General features: G+C 32.1%; 2 protein-coding genes across 2 annotated transcripts; one reads left to right on the forward strand and one right to left on the reverse strand.

Moving 5' to 3' along the window:
* Positions 1 to 4,178: 4,178 nt before the first annotated feature.
* Positions 4,179 to 12,537, forward strand: LOC123889225 (glutamine--fructose-6-phosphate aminotransferase [isomerizing] 1-like). Its single transcript, XM_045938462.1, has 11 exons — positions 4,179 to 4,530; positions 4,611 to 4,783; positions 4,887 to 4,992; positions 5,819 to 5,964; positions 7,155 to 7,319; positions 7,620 to 7,980; positions 8,070 to 8,320; positions 8,420 to 8,534; positions 11,412 to 11,667; positions 11,756 to 11,924; positions 12,239 to 12,537. Exons 1-11 carry the CDS (start codon positions 4,320 to 4,322, stop codon positions 12,320 to 12,322), a joined length of 2,037 nt encoding a protein of 678 aa, XP_045794418.1. The 5' UTR covers positions 4,179 to 4,319; the 3' UTR covers positions 12,323 to 12,537.
* Positions 12,538 to 15,961: 3,424 nt separating this feature from the next.
* LOC123892445 lies at positions 15,962 to 18,377 on the reverse strand. Its single transcript, XM_045942226.1, has 2 exons — positions 17,622 to 18,377; positions 15,962 to 16,455 (listed from the first exon to the last, which is right to left on the reverse strand). The coding sequence occupies exons 1-2, from the start codon at positions 18,075 to 18,077 to the stop codon at positions 16,414 to 16,416; spliced, it is 498 nt and encodes a 165-aa protein (XP_045798182.1). The 5' UTR covers positions 18,078 to 18,377; the 3' UTR covers positions 15,962 to 16,413.
* Between the last annotated feature and the right edge of the window lie 2,170 nt (positions 18,378 to 20,547).

A 20,547-nucleotide genomic window follows, 5' to 3' on the forward strand; every position in this document is an offset into this window, starting at 1 on the left:
GATATTATAATATTTGAAACTTGTAAAAAAAATTTGAAAGATTTGATATATGCTTTGATTTATTGTGGAACATGATTAGTGATTACATTTATGTGAAAGATATATTTGCAAATATTAAAAAGTAGTATTTAATATAAAAAATTTAATAAGAAACAAAATATGCATTAAATATTTGCCACTTGTTTACCACGTCAACGGTGTACCGGTACACATCCACATAATACGTGTACCGAAGTGTTCACGTTAAAAAATAATACAATTTTGTCTTGACTAGGATTCGAATCCACAACCCTTCAATGCAAGGCAATATTTTCAACCATTATGGCAAGTATACCAATTGTGATTAAAATTATGTGCAATAATTGATAAGCACCATCAATTTTAAAAGTATATCATATCAAAATTATTGTTGACTATATTATTCATCACAAAATATTTTTATGTCTTTCCTGATCAATGATTTTTTTCCTACCGCATCATAAATTTAGAGAATAATTATCATGTGAGATTTGGAAAGTTATTATCAAACTCAATTCTACTAAATCAAATTTTTTTTGCAATACAACCAAACACAACCATAGTCATGTCACTAATCACATTCATTATTTTGTTTTTAATATTGCAGATTTAATATTAACCGATGATCAATTGATATAATATGCACTAGCAGACCAATTGTGATTTAAATTATGTTCACAAAGTGTTAAGCTCCATCAACTTTCATAGGAAAGATTTCATACGACAATTAAGCACCATCAATTTTTATTGCACAATTTAAACAATTAAAAACCGATAATCTCTTATATTATAAGCTTGCTAACATAAGCTAACCCTAAACCAAATTTTTTTCCCCTCATTTTCTCTTTCTTTTTATTGCAGCTTTATATTAAAAATATACAGATTTGTCATCGAACCTGCATCTCTTACTTACAATAAAATCTTTCAACCGCTAAAACATGTGCTTCAATTATGAAAGAATTTAGGAATCCTAATATGTTAACCCTGTTTTCAATAAATTTGAACGGCAGAATTAATCACAATTTTTATTTATTTATGGATGTCTACTTAAGTTTATGTTCTTGATTATGTCTTTAATTTTTTTTTTTAACCTTTAATTATCATCAATTTTTTAACCTTTAGTTATCAGCAATTTTTTTTTAATAAGTAAACAAAACGATGGGGTTCAAAAATTATTTAAAAAATATATAAAATATAAAATAAGCACATAAACAAATATAGAATAATTAGTCCATGAAATTCCCTATACTACTCTTATTGAAAATGCTCTTAGAATTTTTGTATTTTATTTTTTATTGTTACATATTACACCTAATTAGACTCATGCACCGCATGGGTCAAAGTTCTAGTATTATAAGCTTGTATACAGAATCAAACCCTAAACCTAATTTTTTTTTCCCTCCACTTTTATCTTACAATTTTTATTAAAAACTAATACAATTTTGTCTTGACTAGGATTCGAACCCGTGGTCCTTCAATGCAAGACAATATTTTCAACCACTATGGCAAGTATACCAAATGTGATTAAAATTATGTGCAATAATTGATAAGCAGCATCGATTTTTATAGGAAAAATTTCATACAACAATTAAACACCATCAAATTACATTGCACAGTTTAAACAATTAAAAACCAATAATTAGAAATCTAGCAAATCATCAAATCATTGATTTTCTTAGTGTTTTATTTTTTGAAAAAATTTATATTTTTTATCCTAATTCAGTATTTTTTACTAATTAACTAACCATGTTAACCATTTTCTTAGTGTTTTTTTTTACGGAAGGAAAAAAATCATTGGACTTAAAAGTTACTTTTTTTTAACTAAACATGCTAAGAAAAATATATTTTTTTTATGTCTTTCTGAATTTAAAAGTTACTTTTTTTAACTAAACATGCTAAGAAAAATATACTTTTTTTTATGTCTTTCTGAACTTAAAGGTTTGTTCATGTTGAGGAGTATGGTTGATCATATTACTGCAAATATATATATATATATATATATATCAAGGTGATATTTATGCAAATAGTAGTTGACTTCAGGTATATATCAACGTGACTATATTATTAATTACGAAAAAAATCACTGATTCACATTTGTTTCTTTTGCTAACAATGTATCTTAACCTTTTCGGATCAAAGAAGGTTGTTTTCTGAATGTGTTTTGGGTGTTGGCGATGGAGAAATTGAAGATGACAACGACGATCATTTAGAACTTGACATTCCATCATATTTATTGATTCCAAATTCAAGTGATCCTCTTGCTTCTATCATTGAAAGCACATATCCCAAACTTTTAAAAAACATGAACGATATAACGTGTTTCCAAAATAGAGCTATATTAGCTCCTAAAAATTCAATAGTCGACACAATAAATGATTTCTACGTCGAGACTCCGAAATCACGAGTTGCAACTTAAAGTTGGAGTTCCTGTTATACTATTAAGAAATTTGAATAAAAAATTAGGATTATGCAATAGAACAAGACTTATTATTACAAGATTGGGAAAACGTGCTCTTGAAGGAAAAATTATTTCAGAAAGTAATATTGGTGATCGGGTTTTCATACCTAGATTTTTTCCTGACACCATATGACGTAAGAATTCCTTTTAAATTTCAACGGAGACAATTTCCTTTAATGATTTCTTTTGCGATTACTATTAATAAGAGTCAGGGACAATCTTTAAAGTATGTAAGGATATATCTTCCGTCGCCAGTGTTTTCACATGGTCAGCTGTATGTTGCGATTTCAAGAGTTACTTCTAGAGAAGGATTAAAAATATTGATCATTGACGATGACGCGAAGATACGACTAAGACTTCAAATGTGGTCTATAAGGAAGTCTTCTATAATATATCTTCCTTTGTATGAATATTTACCCAAAATTATTGTTGAACTATCGTTTAATGTTACTCAAAAATTTTCATCTACCTTATATTATTGCATTTATCATATCTAATTTATAATTACATATCTTACAACTCATTAGACCCCTGCACCGCACGGGTCGATGTTCTAGTATAATTATATTGAATATATATTATTCATTACGAAATAATAAAAAAAATCAAGAAAAACCAAACTAAAGAAAGGGGTTTTTATCTAGACTCCTAGAAGAGCTTCCATATGATTAAACTACATGATAGAGAGAGTTGAAGCTCTATCGAGCTACACTAAATTAAACCTAGGAAAGCAATAAAGAAATGCAAATAAATAAAGATAAATAAAAGACTTCATTTTCATTCATTGATTTGTGTTCAACACACTACATTTATACTATTCTAAATTAGTAAAACCTTAGATGGGCCTAAAGGCCCAATTAACTAAATAATAAGTAAAGTCCAACTAATAATATAAATACTATTAATACCTAAATTATTTAATAAACTACTACTTAATAATTATTTAATTAACTATATTAATCTTCTATCAATGCCGCCGGGTTCACTTGAACCTTGTCCTCAAGATTCTACAAGTTGCAATGACTTTGATGCGAGGATTTCACATAATTTGTAAAGTAATCAGCACATGATGATTCCCATGCATTGCAAATCCTAGCATTTTTAAGCCCAATCAAATCAATTGCCAAACAAACAAATTCCAGGTTCTCTCAAGCCCAAATAATTTTGTTGCTGTTGTAAATTGATTTGCAAAATGGGTGAGATTCCAAACAGGTGGGATGTTGTGACTAGTTGGCATTAGTGGTGTGACACGGGAATGGGTGGATTTAAAATCCTGCGAAAGGACAACAGCTGGCACACGAAAAATGGAAATACACAGGAACATTAGCACGTCACGTGCTTGGCTTGTGGTGGGGGACAAACAATTGTGGAATAGAATCCATTTCTTTTTTCATCGGGTATATATGGGAATAAATCATAGGTGGAAGTTTCTTATTTGCTGGTGTGACAGGTGACACCACTAGTCAAATATATTGAGCGCAATATACTTTTAAATTCTTTTTTTTTTTCTTTTTATAATTAAATTCAATTATTTCGATGACATTTAATTATACGACTATTTTTTGGGTAAGAATTATACATATTTGACAGTAATAAATAATTTTTTTTTTAAATCGATATCTTCTGCACGCTAATTATTTAGTAAAAAAAATTAATTAATTATACTACCGTAATATATTTATTATTTTTGGTAGATAGAATTATACTAATATTTGACTGTAATAAATAAAGAATAAAAAGTTTTGACCAAAAATAAAAACTGAATATGAATGTAGGAGTCTGAGAGCGAGAATCATCAAATCAAAATCAAAATTGAAAGAAGAAAGAAGAAGAGAAGAGAAAGATGTGTGGGATATTCGCATATCTGAATTACAACGTGGATAGAGAGAGAAGATACATCTTGCAAGTTCTCTTCAATGGTTTAAGACGGTTAGAGTATCGCGGTTACGATTCCGCCGGAATCGCCATTGATGCTTCCGATTTCACTTCCTCTCCTCCTCTCGTCTTCCGTCAAGAAGGCAACATTGAATCTCTCGTCAAATCCGTCTACCAAGGTCTCTCTAAATTCATCTTTTTATTTTTTTATTTTAATTGATCTTCTTCGTAAATGCGTAATTCATTTGAATTGAAACAGATGTTAGTGAAATTGAATTGAACTTGGAAGTAAGTTTCAGAACTCACGCTGGAATTGCTCATACGCGTTGGGCTACACACGGTGAGCCTGCTCCGCGTAATAGTCATCCTCAAACTTCAGGTCCTGCTAATGAATTCATGGTTGTTCACAATGGTGTTATCACTAATTATGAGGTATCTTCACTTGCATTAACTCTTATTTCATTTTCTTTCTACAATATTACACCGCCGCATTGTGTGTGTTGATTTTTAGGATTTTCTTTTATTACTTGTTCAGGTTTTGAAGGCGACATTGCTCCTACATGGCTTCACCTTTACATCGGAAACGGATACTGAAGTCATTCCCAAGCTTGCCAAGTTTGTTTATGACAATGCAAATGAAGGTGCTGCTAATTTTTATTGCTTAATTTACATTAAATTTATAGGATTATTAATGCTCTTAAAATTTATAGGATTATTAAGTTATGTATATGTGACTTTTTTACTCCAAGGACTAAAACTATAGCATGGTTGAGTACTCAAAGACTCTGCTGCTGATGTAATTGTTAATTGTAAATTGTTTAAATAAATAAATAAATTGTGAAGGAGAAGGGCATACAGTGAGACGGAGAAAGTGATCATTTTAGTCCTGAAATGCTAGACTGAACCTATTTTATGAACTTACTCCCTCCGTCCCATATTATAAGCAAAAAATTTTACTTTTTCTTGTCCCAAATTATAAGCAAAAACAATTCACTTTTATCATTTTCTTTCAAGATTTACTTTTACTTATTCTCATGAAATTTAATGCAAATTGCATTTAATTTACTCTCTCTCTTCTTTTCCCCATAATCAATAACCAATAAAAATTCTTTTTACATCTTCCAATGAAACTTATTTCAAGAAAAATACAAAATGTCATACTTCAAATTATCATATTCAACTTTTCTTAATAAGTGTGAAAACTTTTTTTTTGCTTATAATATGGCACGGAGGGAGTATTTCAAAATTGATGTTTCTGTTTTGTTCGCAATAATATGATAAGCTTGCATGTTTTGCGTTTCAATTATGCCAGTTAAGTCTTTTTGTTTTTTTTATTATATTTGAGTTTTACATTTGATACGATTGTTTTCGGAGGTTTATTGCTGAGCTTCCTTTTTACTTTTCACGAAGAGGTGTGAATGCCATTGTGGGTGGTTTTGGTTGAGTAGTTTTTCAATCGTGTTGCAGGTGATCAGGTTGTTACCTTCAGTCAAGTTGTTCTGGAAGTTATGAGGCATCTTGAAGGAGCCTATGCACTTATTTTCAAAAGTCTACATTATCCTAATGAATTGATTGCTTGCAAGCGCGGCAGCCCTCTGCTCCTAGGTGTTAAAGTAAGTTACATCCAATTTACTGGTTGACTTTCTTAGATCTGTTACCTATGCAATGATTATTTTGGTTTTACCTGTTTCTATTGAATTCATTAATGATGCTTCTAGTTAGAGACAGCCTAAAGACCTCTTGAGGAAAGGAGTTGTTTTTGTGGGCATTCAGTGTTTTGACTCATGAAAGTGGGCCAATTGTTGAATTGCTCTATTATTTTTTGCAGTATATGATGTCAGATACTTTGTTTAATAATGCATGTACTGGAGCTTTAGTTTCAATTTATATTGCTTGGCTGATTGATCCAAAGCAGTGATTATTTTATAATAGAGGCAAATGCTTAACTCATTTTGAATACATTATCAATGCAAGCGAAGTTTAATCTTGTGAAGGACTGGTTGGCTTAACTTCTTAAATGCTGGTTATTAACTGTAATATATCTAAATTGAATAATATATGATAAACAAACTATTTCTTATATGCTAAAGAGTGATGCTATTCATTCATATGAAATAAATTTGACATTAGAGATTATTTACCATGCACTGGTAGTGTAAATTTTTTTTTCCGACATGCATCCAATCAAATCATGCCAAGTAGATATTTTAGGAACTAACCTAAAAAGGTGGCATCCTAGTGATTTGATTGGATGCATGTGTAAAAAAAAAATTACACTGTCGGTGTATTCAAATTAAATTATTTGACACTAAGCACGAGTAATCTTTGCTCTACTCAAAACAGCTAAAATCATATAAGTTTTCCCGTTAACAAACATAAGAATTAGTTGAATTTATTCCAGAGTTATCTAAGCCATGTGTCCTACTATATGCCAATGCGGAGAGATAGCTGTGGAGTCACACTACCAAGAATTTTGAGTAATAATGCTTCTTTATCGGTAATGTGTTTCCTATGCAAAAAATTAGGGAATAATTGGAAGTATTTTTAACATAACAGCTGAAAGTGCATAGAGCATGAGTGAAAAAGGCAGAATCAAGCAAAAGGAAATTGAGAAAGTTCACTATTAAACCACAAATCATCTTGTAAATCATCACTTGAGCCATCCTCCTTTGCTTTCTATCAAGTATTTCACAATACCACCTTTTATAATTTTAATTTATTCTTCATGGTTGATGCATAAATTAAGCGAGGATAAAGAATTTCTGGTTGACATTGTTTAACCTGATGAATGCTCTAATTTCAGGAATTGGCAGAAAATAAGGAGAATGGCTCAGCATTTGAGGAAAACAAATTCCTATCAAAAGATGGAAAGCCCAGAGAGCTGTTTTTGTCCAGTGATGCCAATGCTGTGGTTGAGCATACCAAGAAAGTGCTAGTTATTGAGGATGGTGAAGTTGTGCATCTCAAGGTAGATACAGCAACCTCCCTTCTTGATGTAGTACTTGCAAATTAACGTATCTTTATGGCTATTATTGGCACACTTCAAATCAATGAAATGTATAGTAACCTAACCCTCACAAATATTTCCATAAGAATGATGTATTTTTTGCAAAGGTTGTTTTCAATTTTTCATGATTTCTTATTCTTAGTGGTTCAATTCATCTTTCCTCCACTATATCTTGCATTTGGTTGATGGATCTGTGTGCCGGTTATAATCATGTTAATTTGAAATAACATATTGTTCTTACTTGGAAAATGGCTGCTCAAGGATGGTGGAGTTTCTATTTTAAAGTACGAGAATGACATGGGAGAACTTGGCGCTTCTCTCTCTAGAGCTTCTTCGGTGCGACGTGCATTATCTGTTCTTGAGATGGAGGTTGAGCAAATAAATAAAGGACATTATGAGCATTATATGCAGAAAGAAATTCACGAGCAACCTGAGTCTCTAACAACCACAATGAGGGGGAGGCTTATACGTCGGGGATCTAGTAAATCCAAGTCTGTTCTGTTGGGTGGACTGAAGGATCACCTCAAAACCATCAGGCGAAGTAGAAGAATAGTTTTCATAGGTTGTGGCACAAGTTATAATGCTGCTTTGGCAGCTAGACCCATCTTGGAAGAACTTTCTGGTCAGTGCTGTATGACCTAAATTTTTGTGTAAGTTTTGCATATTTAAATTATGTTGTTATAATGTTTTATTCTATACATTGCATTATAGGAATTCCTGTTACTATGGAAATTGCTAGTGATTTATTGGATCGGGAGGGACCAATATACCGAGAAGATACAGCTGTTTTTGTCAGTCAATCTGGTGAAACTGCAGATACTTTACTTGCATTGCAATATGCTTTAGACAATGGTGCATTATGTGTTGGGATAACAAACACTGTTGGTAGTGCAATAGCAAGGAATACACATTGCGGTGTTCATATAAATGCTGGCGCTGAGATTGGTGTGGCAAGTACCAAAGTAAATAGTGTATTTAAAGGAATCTGGTTTCTTCATTTTTTCTGTTGTCTTATTGTTGATTTAACCACTGGCCTACTAATACATTTAAAACTACTGTAGGCATACACAAGCCAAATAGTAGTGATGGCCATGTTGGCTCTTGCAATAGGAGGTGATACTATTTCCAATCAAGCGAGAAGAGAAGCTATTGTAGATGGTCTTCATGAACTGCCAAGTGAGTTTCCCGTTGGCTGAGCATCCTAACTGAGTTAATGTCATTTTATGAAAACCGATGACAAGAGATTTGTATATTTTTACCAAACATAACCAAAGATGGTAGCACTATTTGATTTTTATGAATTATTATAGAAAGGCTTAACTACACATTTGATCCCTTACGTTTATTTTAGGTTTCAATTCGGTCCCTTACGTTTAAAAAGTATCAATTTGGTCCCTTACGCTTATTTTAGGTTTCAAGTTAGTCCTTTCCGTCAATTTTGTCACATGTGGCAGCAAATTTGCATATGTGGACTGACACGTGGCACTTGGACACACTGACACGTGTACTATTCAAACGGTGCTAGTGAAAAAACTAACGGAAAGGACTAACTTGAAACCTAAAATAAACGTAAGGGACCAAATTGATACTTTTTAAACGTAAGGGACTAAATTGAAACCTAAAATAAACGTAAGGGGCCAAATGTGTAGTTATGCCTTATAGAAATTATAGGTTTAGTTGGATAGACGAGAGAAGAAATAAATGAAAATTTAAAATTTTGGAGACATGATTAGAAACACAGTTTTCACCTCAATAAGACATCATATATGAAATGTAAACTTAGCAAGAAGTGGACAGATACGTTTAGAGGTGAAAATCAAATAACATACCATGTTACAAATCTCACGTTTTAAGTACTTCCAGCTAATCATACAAAATGACAAGGAGATAGAGTGGGATGTTAACCATAGGATCCGTGCAGAGTGAATGAAATGAAGGAATGCTTTCAGTGTAATTTCATTTGTGATAAAAAAACATACCACTTGAGCTCATAGGAAAATTCTACCTCAACTATAAGACTTGCAATCGGGTATGAAACTAAATTTTGGGCTATTAGAAGATAACAAGAAAATAAGACAACATTACTACAACAACCAAGCCTTATTGCAATAAGCGGGGTCAGCTATATGGATCAAACGACGCCATAATGTTCTGTCATACACCATATTTCTATCCAACTCATTATTCTCTAGGCCTTTCTTAATAGTTTCTCTTTTTTAGGTCTTCCTCTGCCCCTAGTGATTTGTCAACCCTCCATTTGTTCTACTCTCCTTACATTAAAAGTCCATAAATCTTCTTCTCTCTACATGTCCAAACCACATAAACCTAGTTTCCACCATCTTTACTATAGGTGCTTGCTACCCCAACACTCTAATGTTGTCATTTCTAATCTTATCACGTCTAGTTTTACGACACATCCAACACAACATCCCCATCTCTACTACGCTTAATAAATGGTGACAGCAAAATATAATTATGAGTTTTAGGTTAAAGAAAGCGACAATAATAAGTGCTCTGAATATTATTGATAATGACTAAATAGTAGCGTGATACAAAAGACTCAATACTAATCTCTATTTATATGAATACATAGACACAATCCTAAATTAATAACAAATAAACTTGTTACAAATATACCCTTTAAAAGAGAAGATTGCAAATATACCCTTTAAAAGAGAAGATCAAACGAACTAGTATTAGAACTGCAATGAACTTTCACGAACTGCATCCAAACAACGGTATTGGGTTATTGGGTCAGATGTTGTCTTTTGCTTGAAACAACCAACTTAAGTGTGGGATTGGTGCCAGTGACTCAACATTGGCAATAGTTGGACAATAGGACTACTAAAAAGACAAACTAACTTAAGTGGCACATGTCATCTGTGACTAGTGCCGACAACTCAACCTTGACTTTGGTTAGGCGAAGGGATTACCGGAGACTATTGACAGTGTGCTGAGACCAATGACTAGAGAGTCTCCCATTAGAAGGAAGAAAGCACACTGTGACAAGAGTGGCTTGGACATACAATCAACGAACAACTTGGAATTGGCTGAAAGACTTGACAAATGACCACATACCTAACATAGATGATGTAACAAATAAACTTGAATTAAAAGATGCGCAAAACCGGACCAGAAAGAAATGTGCACTAACAAAACAGAAAAAAAGCACCAAGAAACATGTAGAACAATTGCAGTGCCCAGAATGTACAAAAAATGATCTAGCAACAAACAAGGGTGTGAAACACACCTCCATAGAGAGACTCAAATGCCAAAACAGCGCTGCACTAGATCTGAGGCAAAAACAGTGAAATTGACCAGAAAACAAATAGGATACCAGAATCCTATGAATCAGACGCAAAATAGGATACCAGAATCCTATGAATCAGAAGCAAAATAGGGCCAAAACATGAATGAGGTAAGGGCTGTTTGAACTGCAACCCATATTTCCGGGGATCAGAACTGGAAAACGAGTGCAGATATGGAACCACAAGGCAAAGACAAGATGGAGAGACCAAACAATGACAAGAGACGAGGCTGCACGCACCGTCACTGCCTCGTGGTTCCATATCTGCACTTACTTTCCAGTTTTGATCCATGGAAATACGCGTTGCAGGTCAAACCATTAAGAAAGATTTAGAGTTAAATGGTCTATCTTTAGATATGATTCAAGCCAGGGTATTATGGTTTTATTTGATGCAACTAGTGGACTCTGCCTAGTGGAAAATAGCTATGATTGTTGCTTCTGCTGTTGGTAGATAACCACAGTTAGTACAATCAAGTAGGATCTACTAAAAGTTTGTAAGAATGAGGCCCTTGCAGAGGCTTGTCGCATGCCTTGAGCTTTTGCTTGGAAGGAGCTACTTTACCTCCTAAACATTCTATGACCAAAAAAGTAAAAAAATTAGAACTTTAGGGATTATAGAAAATTTCTGTTTAACACCAAAACTAATTCTTTTATGATGAATCCTCCAAAATACTGTAGCAAGTGCCACATAAAGTATAGCTCAGGAGCAGTTGTAGAAGTAATCTAATTAAAATGTTGAATTGTAGACAAAGTCAGAGAGGTGCTGGAGCTTGATCAAGAGATGAAGGATTTAGCAAATCTATTGATTGCTGAGCAGTCTCTTCTTGTCTTTGGGAGAGGATACAACTATGCAACCGCTCTGGAGGGAGCTTTGAAAGTAAAGGAAGTGGCACTTATGCATAGTGAAGGGATACTTGCAGGTGAAATGAAGCATGGTCCTTTGGCATTAGTGGATGAAAATCTTCCAATTGTTGTTATAGCTACACGTGATGTTTGCTTCAGGTTGGTTGTATTGAATGTTGAGTAGCTTTATGATCTGACCTGAGTCTAACATTAGGGGTTTGACATTGACATCTTTTGCATTTGGCAGCAAACAGCAGTCTGTTATTCAGCAACTTCATGCCCGCAGAGGTCGTCTGATAGTTATGTGTTCAGAAGGGGATGCTGCTTCTGTATGCCCTGGTGAATCTTGTAGGGTGATTGAAGTTCCACAGGTCGAGGACTGTCTTCAACCTGTAATTAATGTAGTTCCATTACAGGTATGTTTATAACCTTTTACTCTGCTTTATTTTATCCTAACACTAGTACACGTAACCATCAGCGATTTTATTATTTGTCTGTCTTTATATAACTATATTCTCAACAGCGTCACCTGTGATTCTATTCATTATTATTGCATGAGTTTCTTGGTATTTTCTCATTTTGAATATAAACATCAGTGTCTAGATTCCACATATGCAAATTTTGCAGTTCTATTTCATTGCCATCTAAAATAGTAGTCTAGCTTCTTTTGTATTCTTCAAAACATTTGAGTAGTATATATATTTCAACATAGTATTTGTTTCTAATGCAGTTACTGGCATATCATCTCACTGTACTGAGGGGATTTAATGTCGACCAGCCTCGTAATCTGGCTAAGAGTGTTACCACACAGTAAAGTAGTTTGTATACCAAGGGAATCATGATTGCGCTTGATTCTTTATTATTGACAGGGTGGCAGACTAACAAGCATATTGTAAATTGATAGATGTAGTGTGTTTGGTTTTGCGGTGGCGAGAATTGAGTTTGGTAGAGTGCCTGTTTGGATTAACTTTTTTTTACCCTCAGAAACACTTCTACAACCATTAAACGTGGTTTCATCATTTCCTATCATGTTTGGTTCTCTTTTCTAAAATTGATTCTGGCTTCCAAAAGCAATTCTAAGAGAAGCTACAAGTCCTAGCTTTCACGGTGAGGCTAAAATCAATTCTTCCATTATTTTTTACTGACAGTATTATAATTCATTGGTTCTCTCTCTCTCTCTCTCTCTCTCTCTCTCTCTCTCTCTCTCTCTCTCTCTCTCTCTCTCTCTCTCTCTCTCTCTCTCTCTCCCTCCCTCCCTCCCTCTCCCTCTCCCTCTCTCCCTCCCCAGATCTGTTTCGTTTTTATTTAGTTGTATGCAATAAAGGATTGATTTTTATTTTTTTTATTTAGTTATTTATTTAATTTTAGGATATTATTATGGTTGTCTGATGAAAATAAAAGTATACTTATATCCATTTTAGTAATTGTACATCTAAAAGCTATTTTGATTTAAATTATCCAAACAAAATCAAATGTTGGAGAATCACTTTAACTTAATATATCCAAACATAAATTAATTCACACTCAACTCACTTTTAACTAAAATCATTTTTGTCAAACTTAATTCTACCAGAATTAATTTTTTTCACCACAGAACCAAACACATACAGAATTGAGTTTGACAGAATTGATTTTGATTAAAAGTGAGTTGAGCTAAATTAATTTATGTTTGGATACATTCATGTAAAAGTGATTCTCATGAACTCGTATTGTTTGGATAGTTTGAATAATAACTAATATGTTAGCTCGTGCCGTGCATGAGATTATTTTCTTTTATAATATTCTTTATATGTTTATTTTCAAATATTATTTAGGTAATTTGCTTTAAAATTCTAGGATGAAATTGAGATAGTTTATGCATGATATATGTTTTTAAGGATGTAGCAAGGTAGAACGGAAAGTGAACGAATTTTCTATCTTATTCATTTTCGAGAGTCGAGACTATATTATAGAGTAACATTTTAGTTTGAGCAAACTGTGCGAAATTTAATTAGTCCTGATCTGTATTCACTCAGGCTCTTAACAATAAACATCATTTCATCTATTATTTTTTAATGAAGTTTCAAATCTACTATTACTATTGAGTATCTGTGTTGTCACGGCTAATAAAAATTGAACATAAAATTTCATACATACTACTCAAAATTTTCACGACTAAACCAACCTTATGGCTTTCTTTTCGATTTTTGTCTTTCATTGCATAAGCATATACTAGTACTCCATCATGTTGATCAGTAATCAATGTCATTATATTATTTCTGGGTCGATAATCAAAATATCATATCATTAAATTTCATATAATATATGTAATTAAGATACTTTTATTTTTAAATTTGTCAAAAAAATATATACACTTTTATTTTTTAAATAAAGAATGCTTATATCACTGAGTTCATAAAGCCTTATTCTTAATTATCTTTTATATAAAGGATGCGTATATCATTGAGTTAATAAAGCCTTATTCTTAATAGTTAATTATCAGACATACTTAATAAGTTAATATAATACCATATTACTTACCTTTTTTTTTTTTTTGAACCAACCATATTACTTACTTAGACCATCTCCAATGGTGTAGTACCTATTAGGTACTCATGGTACTTATTAGGTACTACCATTGGAGCACAACACATTTTAGTACCTAATAGGTACCACTTCTAATATAAGAACTTTCTCTCTCTTCTTTTTATGGGACCCACTTTATTTAATATATTCAAAAAAATTTAATTTGGCAATATTATTTTAAATTAAATTTCAAATTTTAATGATGTGGAGTTATTGATGGGACCAATTTTAGAACTTTTTAAGAAATGCTTCATTGGAGAGGTTGAGTACCTATTAGGTACTATTATTAAAAAAATAATAAATTGATGATGTGTCTATGTGGGACCATTTAAGTACTCAAAAATGGAGTGCTCCATTGTGGATGCTCTTAATGGTTAATTATCACAAGACATACTTAATTATAATACCATCTTACTTATCTTAGAGTAAATATAAAGTCTTATGTCTTATTGATTGTTTAAAATTAATTTAGCACAATTAACCCATAGATTTGCACGGTTTCATATCTAGTTATATTTACATTTTAATTAATACTTCAAATTTAATAACTTTATATTGTTAGTGGAGGTTAAAAGTACTTGATGCCTACTACCAAAAAAAAAAAAAAAAAAAGTACTTGATGCCAGAATTGAACTTCAAACCGAATTAAATTGGTGGTGAAAGGAAAAGGAAAAAAAAAAAAAAACACTAATCAACTTGAAACTTCTTTTCAAAATATATAAAAAAAGATAACTCTCCAATGATCCAATATCAAGTAGTAGCTAGTAGCATCCTAGTCATTACATTAAACAAAAAAAACTGGACATCTTTTAGTTTTTATTATAAAAATAAACGCTTAATGAAGTTTGTCCCATGTTCTTCTATTTCTACGATATAATTTTCCCCTCTCGACAACATTACTACCATGCAATATTTGAAGGTCCCACAAGCCATTTTGTTGAATGACTTATCATTACGCATTTTACAAACATGTACCACGAATACAGTTCATGATGATTTTGGACAAAAAGATCTTAAGCATAATTAATCATTTGATCCATCCACGGAGAAAAAAATATCTTTGGATGCTAAGATATTACTATTACTCATCTCAAATTGATTGATTGATTACAGTTGGAATACGCGTTTAGTAATGTCACAACAATTCATGGTCACCACAGTTCATGCAAAACTTAACATTATCGCCAATATAATTTGTTGTATTCAACACATCTATAGTCTTTAGATTAAGATCTGAGGTTTAGATTTTAATACAATTTTTAAATAAAAAATATCAAATTTTAAATCGTCCAATTTTGATCCAACAATTAAAGATGCGGTGAATACATAAAAACAGCAAATTTGTAATCGGTCCCAATTTATAATAAGATGGTAAAAAATGCTGGTTCGGGACTCCAATTGCTTCAATAAGGTATTTAGTTTGAGCCTTGTAGATGATAAACAATTGTAGTCGGAAGAGAAGACTTTACTAAAGATGGTAAGTCTGATTCCTGACAGATTAATATTAGTCATTAACAAAGTTGATAGATACATACTTTGCACTGTTAATAAGCGATCCCTTCTCCTCAGCTATGGGAAATGCTTAACACGATTAAAAACTAACATTAAAATAAAAACCCTTTGGCCTTTATCATTCATAGTCCTAGATGTTTGCCAATTACAGTATTTTCCATGTCCACTCTACACAAAAATCTTGTATCTAGGTATCTTGCTAGCGCTAGAACATATAATGCAGAAGTTGGAATACTGTGGAACAACAAACAATTTTTAAGAGTACAAAAATACAAATTATTGGAGAAAGTGTATGAATTGAACCAGAAAATTACAAGGCAAAATATAAGCAAAATAGATTACCTTACCTACAAGATTTCCATAAAAGAACAAAGGGTACTCGCAACATAATTGTAGGCATAGAGGAATCAAATCAAAATTAGTTACAATACAAGAACCACCAACACATTATGCTATACTAATTTATTAAAATAGTTGAGTCTACACAAAACAAGCCTGAAAAACTTGTGTGCAAAAGTAAAAATACCAAAATACAGATAATAAAACCTTACTACTAAATAGAACATTATTAGAAAAACCAACCATATCCAACATCCCTGATTATCACAGATTTTTCCAAAAGCCCAAAACCATAGGTCAAGTAGCTGACCATCAAAATTGTCGTCCTTTGTCCCCTGACAGAGGTGATTGATTCCAATCCAAGCAGAAAAATAAAAAGACTGTGACTGTACATAAAACAATTTCACAAGACCAACCACATGCACAGATAGGCTGATTGAGATATTTGATCTATAGTTCTGAAATGCAGCAACATGCTTATCTGATCTTCTACCAAACGGCTCTCAGCACATCATCATTAATAGCATAAACCTGAATAAATTCAACACATAATTAATCAAAAATTTCAAATACCCGAATAGTAAAAAGCATAAATTTCAGATACCAAACAAATGAAAAGAAAACAATAGGCTGGTAGCCATAAATTTGGTCATATTTGTTACTGTTTGATAAATAAAAAATAAATAGACTGGTTCCAAACTCAAGTCCAGAGCATTGTGTTTCTGAGCTGTTGTTCCCTTTGGCCCTAGTGTGATCCCTTACGTTTTTTTTCCTTCGTAAAAGGCATCTTGTTGGATTGAGGAGCATGAGTGTTGTTTATAAACTACTATTAGCCTCGTTTCAAAAACAGCGTGGGACTTTTTGGTCTACCAGAATAGTAGCCCTTCATTTCGAGGCTAAGGGGTAAAGTGTATGTCAGCCCATGAGTGTGGCATAGGTTCGACCCCTACCTGGAAGTGGCATACCAATGTTCCAACATCAAGTCCACAACACTGCATTTCTGAGACATTGCCCACTTTGGACCTTGTGTGAGCCTTGGTGCGTTGAGGAATGTCACTGTTGTTTATAAACTATCTTTAGTTCCGACTCGCAAATAACGTAAAACTTATTGGCTAAAATATGCAGATTTTTAGTCAAATCAAATTAGTCTTCAATCATCACGATTGCAGATTAAGGAAAATTGTGGTATGTTCAAATTTCCCTATGCTACGGCTGCTATTTGACAAAACTTGATATAAGCCACTAGAACTAGGTATTGACAACCTCCAAAACACATGACTTGTTAACATGACATCATAGCTAGAAAACCTCACTCCAATCATCAACACTACTGTGCTCAACAATACTACATAGATACCGCATAGTTTAGATGTTTATCATTCATGTATCATACCATGGACCAATACAACAGATGCTGCATTTCTTAACATAAAAAAATCATAATTTGCTGATACCCAACAATAAAAATGAAAACTTTAACACACCCAAATAACAAAAATCATGAACTTCAAGTACCCAACAACAAAAATCACAACTTTAAGACACCCAAATAACAAAAAATCATGAATTACAAATACCCAACCAAAAAAATCACAATTTTAAGATACCCAAATAACAAAAGACATGAATCTCACATACCCAACTACAAAAAAACATGAATTTGAGATACCCAAGAGAGAAACGAGATAGAAAAAAACCTGTGGGTTACAATCAGGAGGATCTTCAAAGAGAGACAAAGAGAATTGTTTATCAGCAACACCAACATCGAAGTGAATGAGACCAGAGCTAGGTAGATCAACATGAATGCCTTTAACAGGGAACCATAAGAAGAGTTCTTGAGCAGTCATACCAGATAATTCTCCGATCTGACCATAACCAAGGGTACCCTTAATATTTGGATCATAGTGAACCTCATTTTCAAACTTTGCATTACAAGGTTCTTTCATCCAAACCTGAAATTCACCACTGCTACTGTTGATCTCATACCTCGTTATTCCTTTTGGTAAAAGCCCTACGGGAAGACCCTTTGCCCTTAATTCATCATATATTGTTGTTGAATTTGAACCACCATTTACAAAGGTACATAACCATGAAAGGGTTACAATAAGAAGAATAAAAGAGATGAAAACATCACTGGACATAGCCATAGCCATCGGTGAAGATGATGAGGACTCAAAGAGAGGGGAGAGAGAAACGAAAAACCGAATATTTTGGAATTTGGAGAGATGGAAATTCTCTCCTTTCACTTTCCTTATTTACTCCAAAGGGTAAGTGAATAGATTAAATTGTTACTATTGTTTTTGTTTTTGTTTTTATTTTGTTATGTTTTCTTTGATGAATACTATGTTTGTTTTCGATTTTCTCTCAACATTTTTGTTTCTTTTGATATTGATGAATGCTTTTTATTTTTTCTCTCCACAAAAATGTTTGTTTCCTGCCGAGTTGGTAATGTTTGCTTGTGACCTAAATTGAAACATTAAGGTGTTGAAAAAGTATAATGTGTGTCAAAAAAAAATGTTTGTTTCCTATTTTATTGATGAATCGTTTTTTTTTCTCACTAAATAAAAACAAATGTTTGTTTTTTTTGAATTTTTTAAAAGCAAAAGAGATTATATTAAAAATCATTTAAGACGTGTCTTACAAAGATAAAAGTATAAACAAACAAACGATCAAAGTAACAAACACTACCTAAAAATTAGTTCAAAGGCAAAATTAAGCTATCTAAAAGGCTAGACCAGCACATAAACAAAACAAAACTAAAATTTAGGTCATACAACAATGACAAAAATTTCCTTTATTACAAAACAAATTAACTGTTTCACTCTTTCTAGATGATTTAATTTAATAATTAGTCACTCAAATCTCGGGCATGCAGTTTTTTTTGTCAAGTAGTTTAGTGGCTAGAATTGCACCTTTTTAAAATGAATAGGTGGGAGTATAGAGTTTGAACTCTGGTCTCTGCAATAATTTGCAATATCGTTGTCAATTGAGTTATATTCACAGGGTGCAAATACATTTATTTTTCTAACATATGAGAATTATTTGTCTTGTATTTTTTCCATTTAAATTAATCATATTCAAGATACGCCAAATATTATGCTTCACTCGACTAGGATTTAAATATTGATTTGCATTCCCACCAAAAAAATAAAGTCCACAAAAAAAAATATTGATTTGCAAAATTAATGAAAGTTTAAGGGCCAGTTTGCATAAGCTCAAAAATAAGTTAACCCAAACGGTCATAAATATGAAATAAATTGTATAAAATAAAAAATATAAAGGTTTGTTAGTCTTATTAAAAAAAATAAAGGTTTATTATTAGATTCTTTAAATTATAAAAAAAATAGATTCTTTAAATCTCATTAATATAGTTCAATTGATAGTTATCATTGATTACAATTTACTGTTGTCTCTGTCCCAAATTAAGTACAAAAATTGATCACTCAAGATGAAATACCATAATAATAAAAGTTGGTCATTCGAAAATTAAAGTGCGTACCTTAAGATAATATTTACGTGTACCAAGTGATTCAAAATAATTAATAATTAAGTTTGAATTAATATTTGCAGAAAATTGATATTCAAAAAATTATATATTTTTATTATGTTACATATATACTAAAAATAATTATCCAAAATAAAAAATTATGCTTTATTCACACGAAAAATTAACAAAGAAGATAATAGTGGATATATAAATATGAAAAGCTAATTTTATAAAAATAATGTGATTAATTTAGTGATTTAAGACTTTAATTTTGTCTCAAAGTGTTTTTTTAAGAATAAAACAGATAAATTAAAAAACATAGCAGCCAGTAGGACTCAAACTCGCACTACTTTGCCAAGCTGCCATCCACCTTAACCAATCGGTCAATTACTTTGTTGTAATATTAGAACGCGTTCGCTAATAGTTTTATATAAGTATAGGGGTACTCAAGTAATTTCACTTTTTTTGGGGTGGGCCATGGCCCTGCCTGGTCACCCTCGGCTCCGCTACTGGTTCAAATGGAATCAATTTCTATGGATTTACTTGGTATTAACAGTAGAATCAAACATCAGATTGTTAGGTATTGATTTACAATTTAATTGATTCTAAACTATTATGAAATTTGTTTTATAGATCTACATGATTTATATGTTTCTAAACAATGGTATTTTTCGATTGGGGCTTTGTTGCTTGTTGTTGCTGGTATGTGGAGGGTAAAATTTACAATTTAAAAGAGAGCAACAACGTAGAAGATGAAAAATTTACAATTTAAATAATAAAATATATTAAAAAGAAAATAAAAAGGTAAAATTAATTCTCCAACTTGCACAACCGGTTAAATCCCTTTCTCTCTTCTAAATAACAACAGTCCCAAACACAAATTTCTCTTCTTCTTCATCCACCAAAAAATGGGTGGTTTTAGGGTCAATTTTTGATCCAAAGTCATATCTCTAATTGTTTTTTTTCTCTTTCTTTTTATTCAAATAAGTGATTTTAACATCTATTTAATTTTTTCGTGATTTTCTGTTTGTTGTCGTATTGTGCGGCGTTATGTTTGTAGTCGTCTTGTGCGGCGTTGTGTTTGCAGTCGCCTTGTGCGGCTTTTGTTGGTTTTTTTCGTTTTGGTACAGTGTTTC

This window comes from Trifolium pratense, linkage group LG6, assembly GCF_020283565.1.
Source record: "Trifolium pratense cultivar HEN17-A07 linkage group LG6, ARS_RC_1.1, whole genome shotgun sequence".
Classification (NCBI taxonomy): domain Eukaryota; kingdom Viridiplantae; phylum Streptophyta; class Magnoliopsida; order Fabales; family Fabaceae; genus Trifolium; species Trifolium pratense.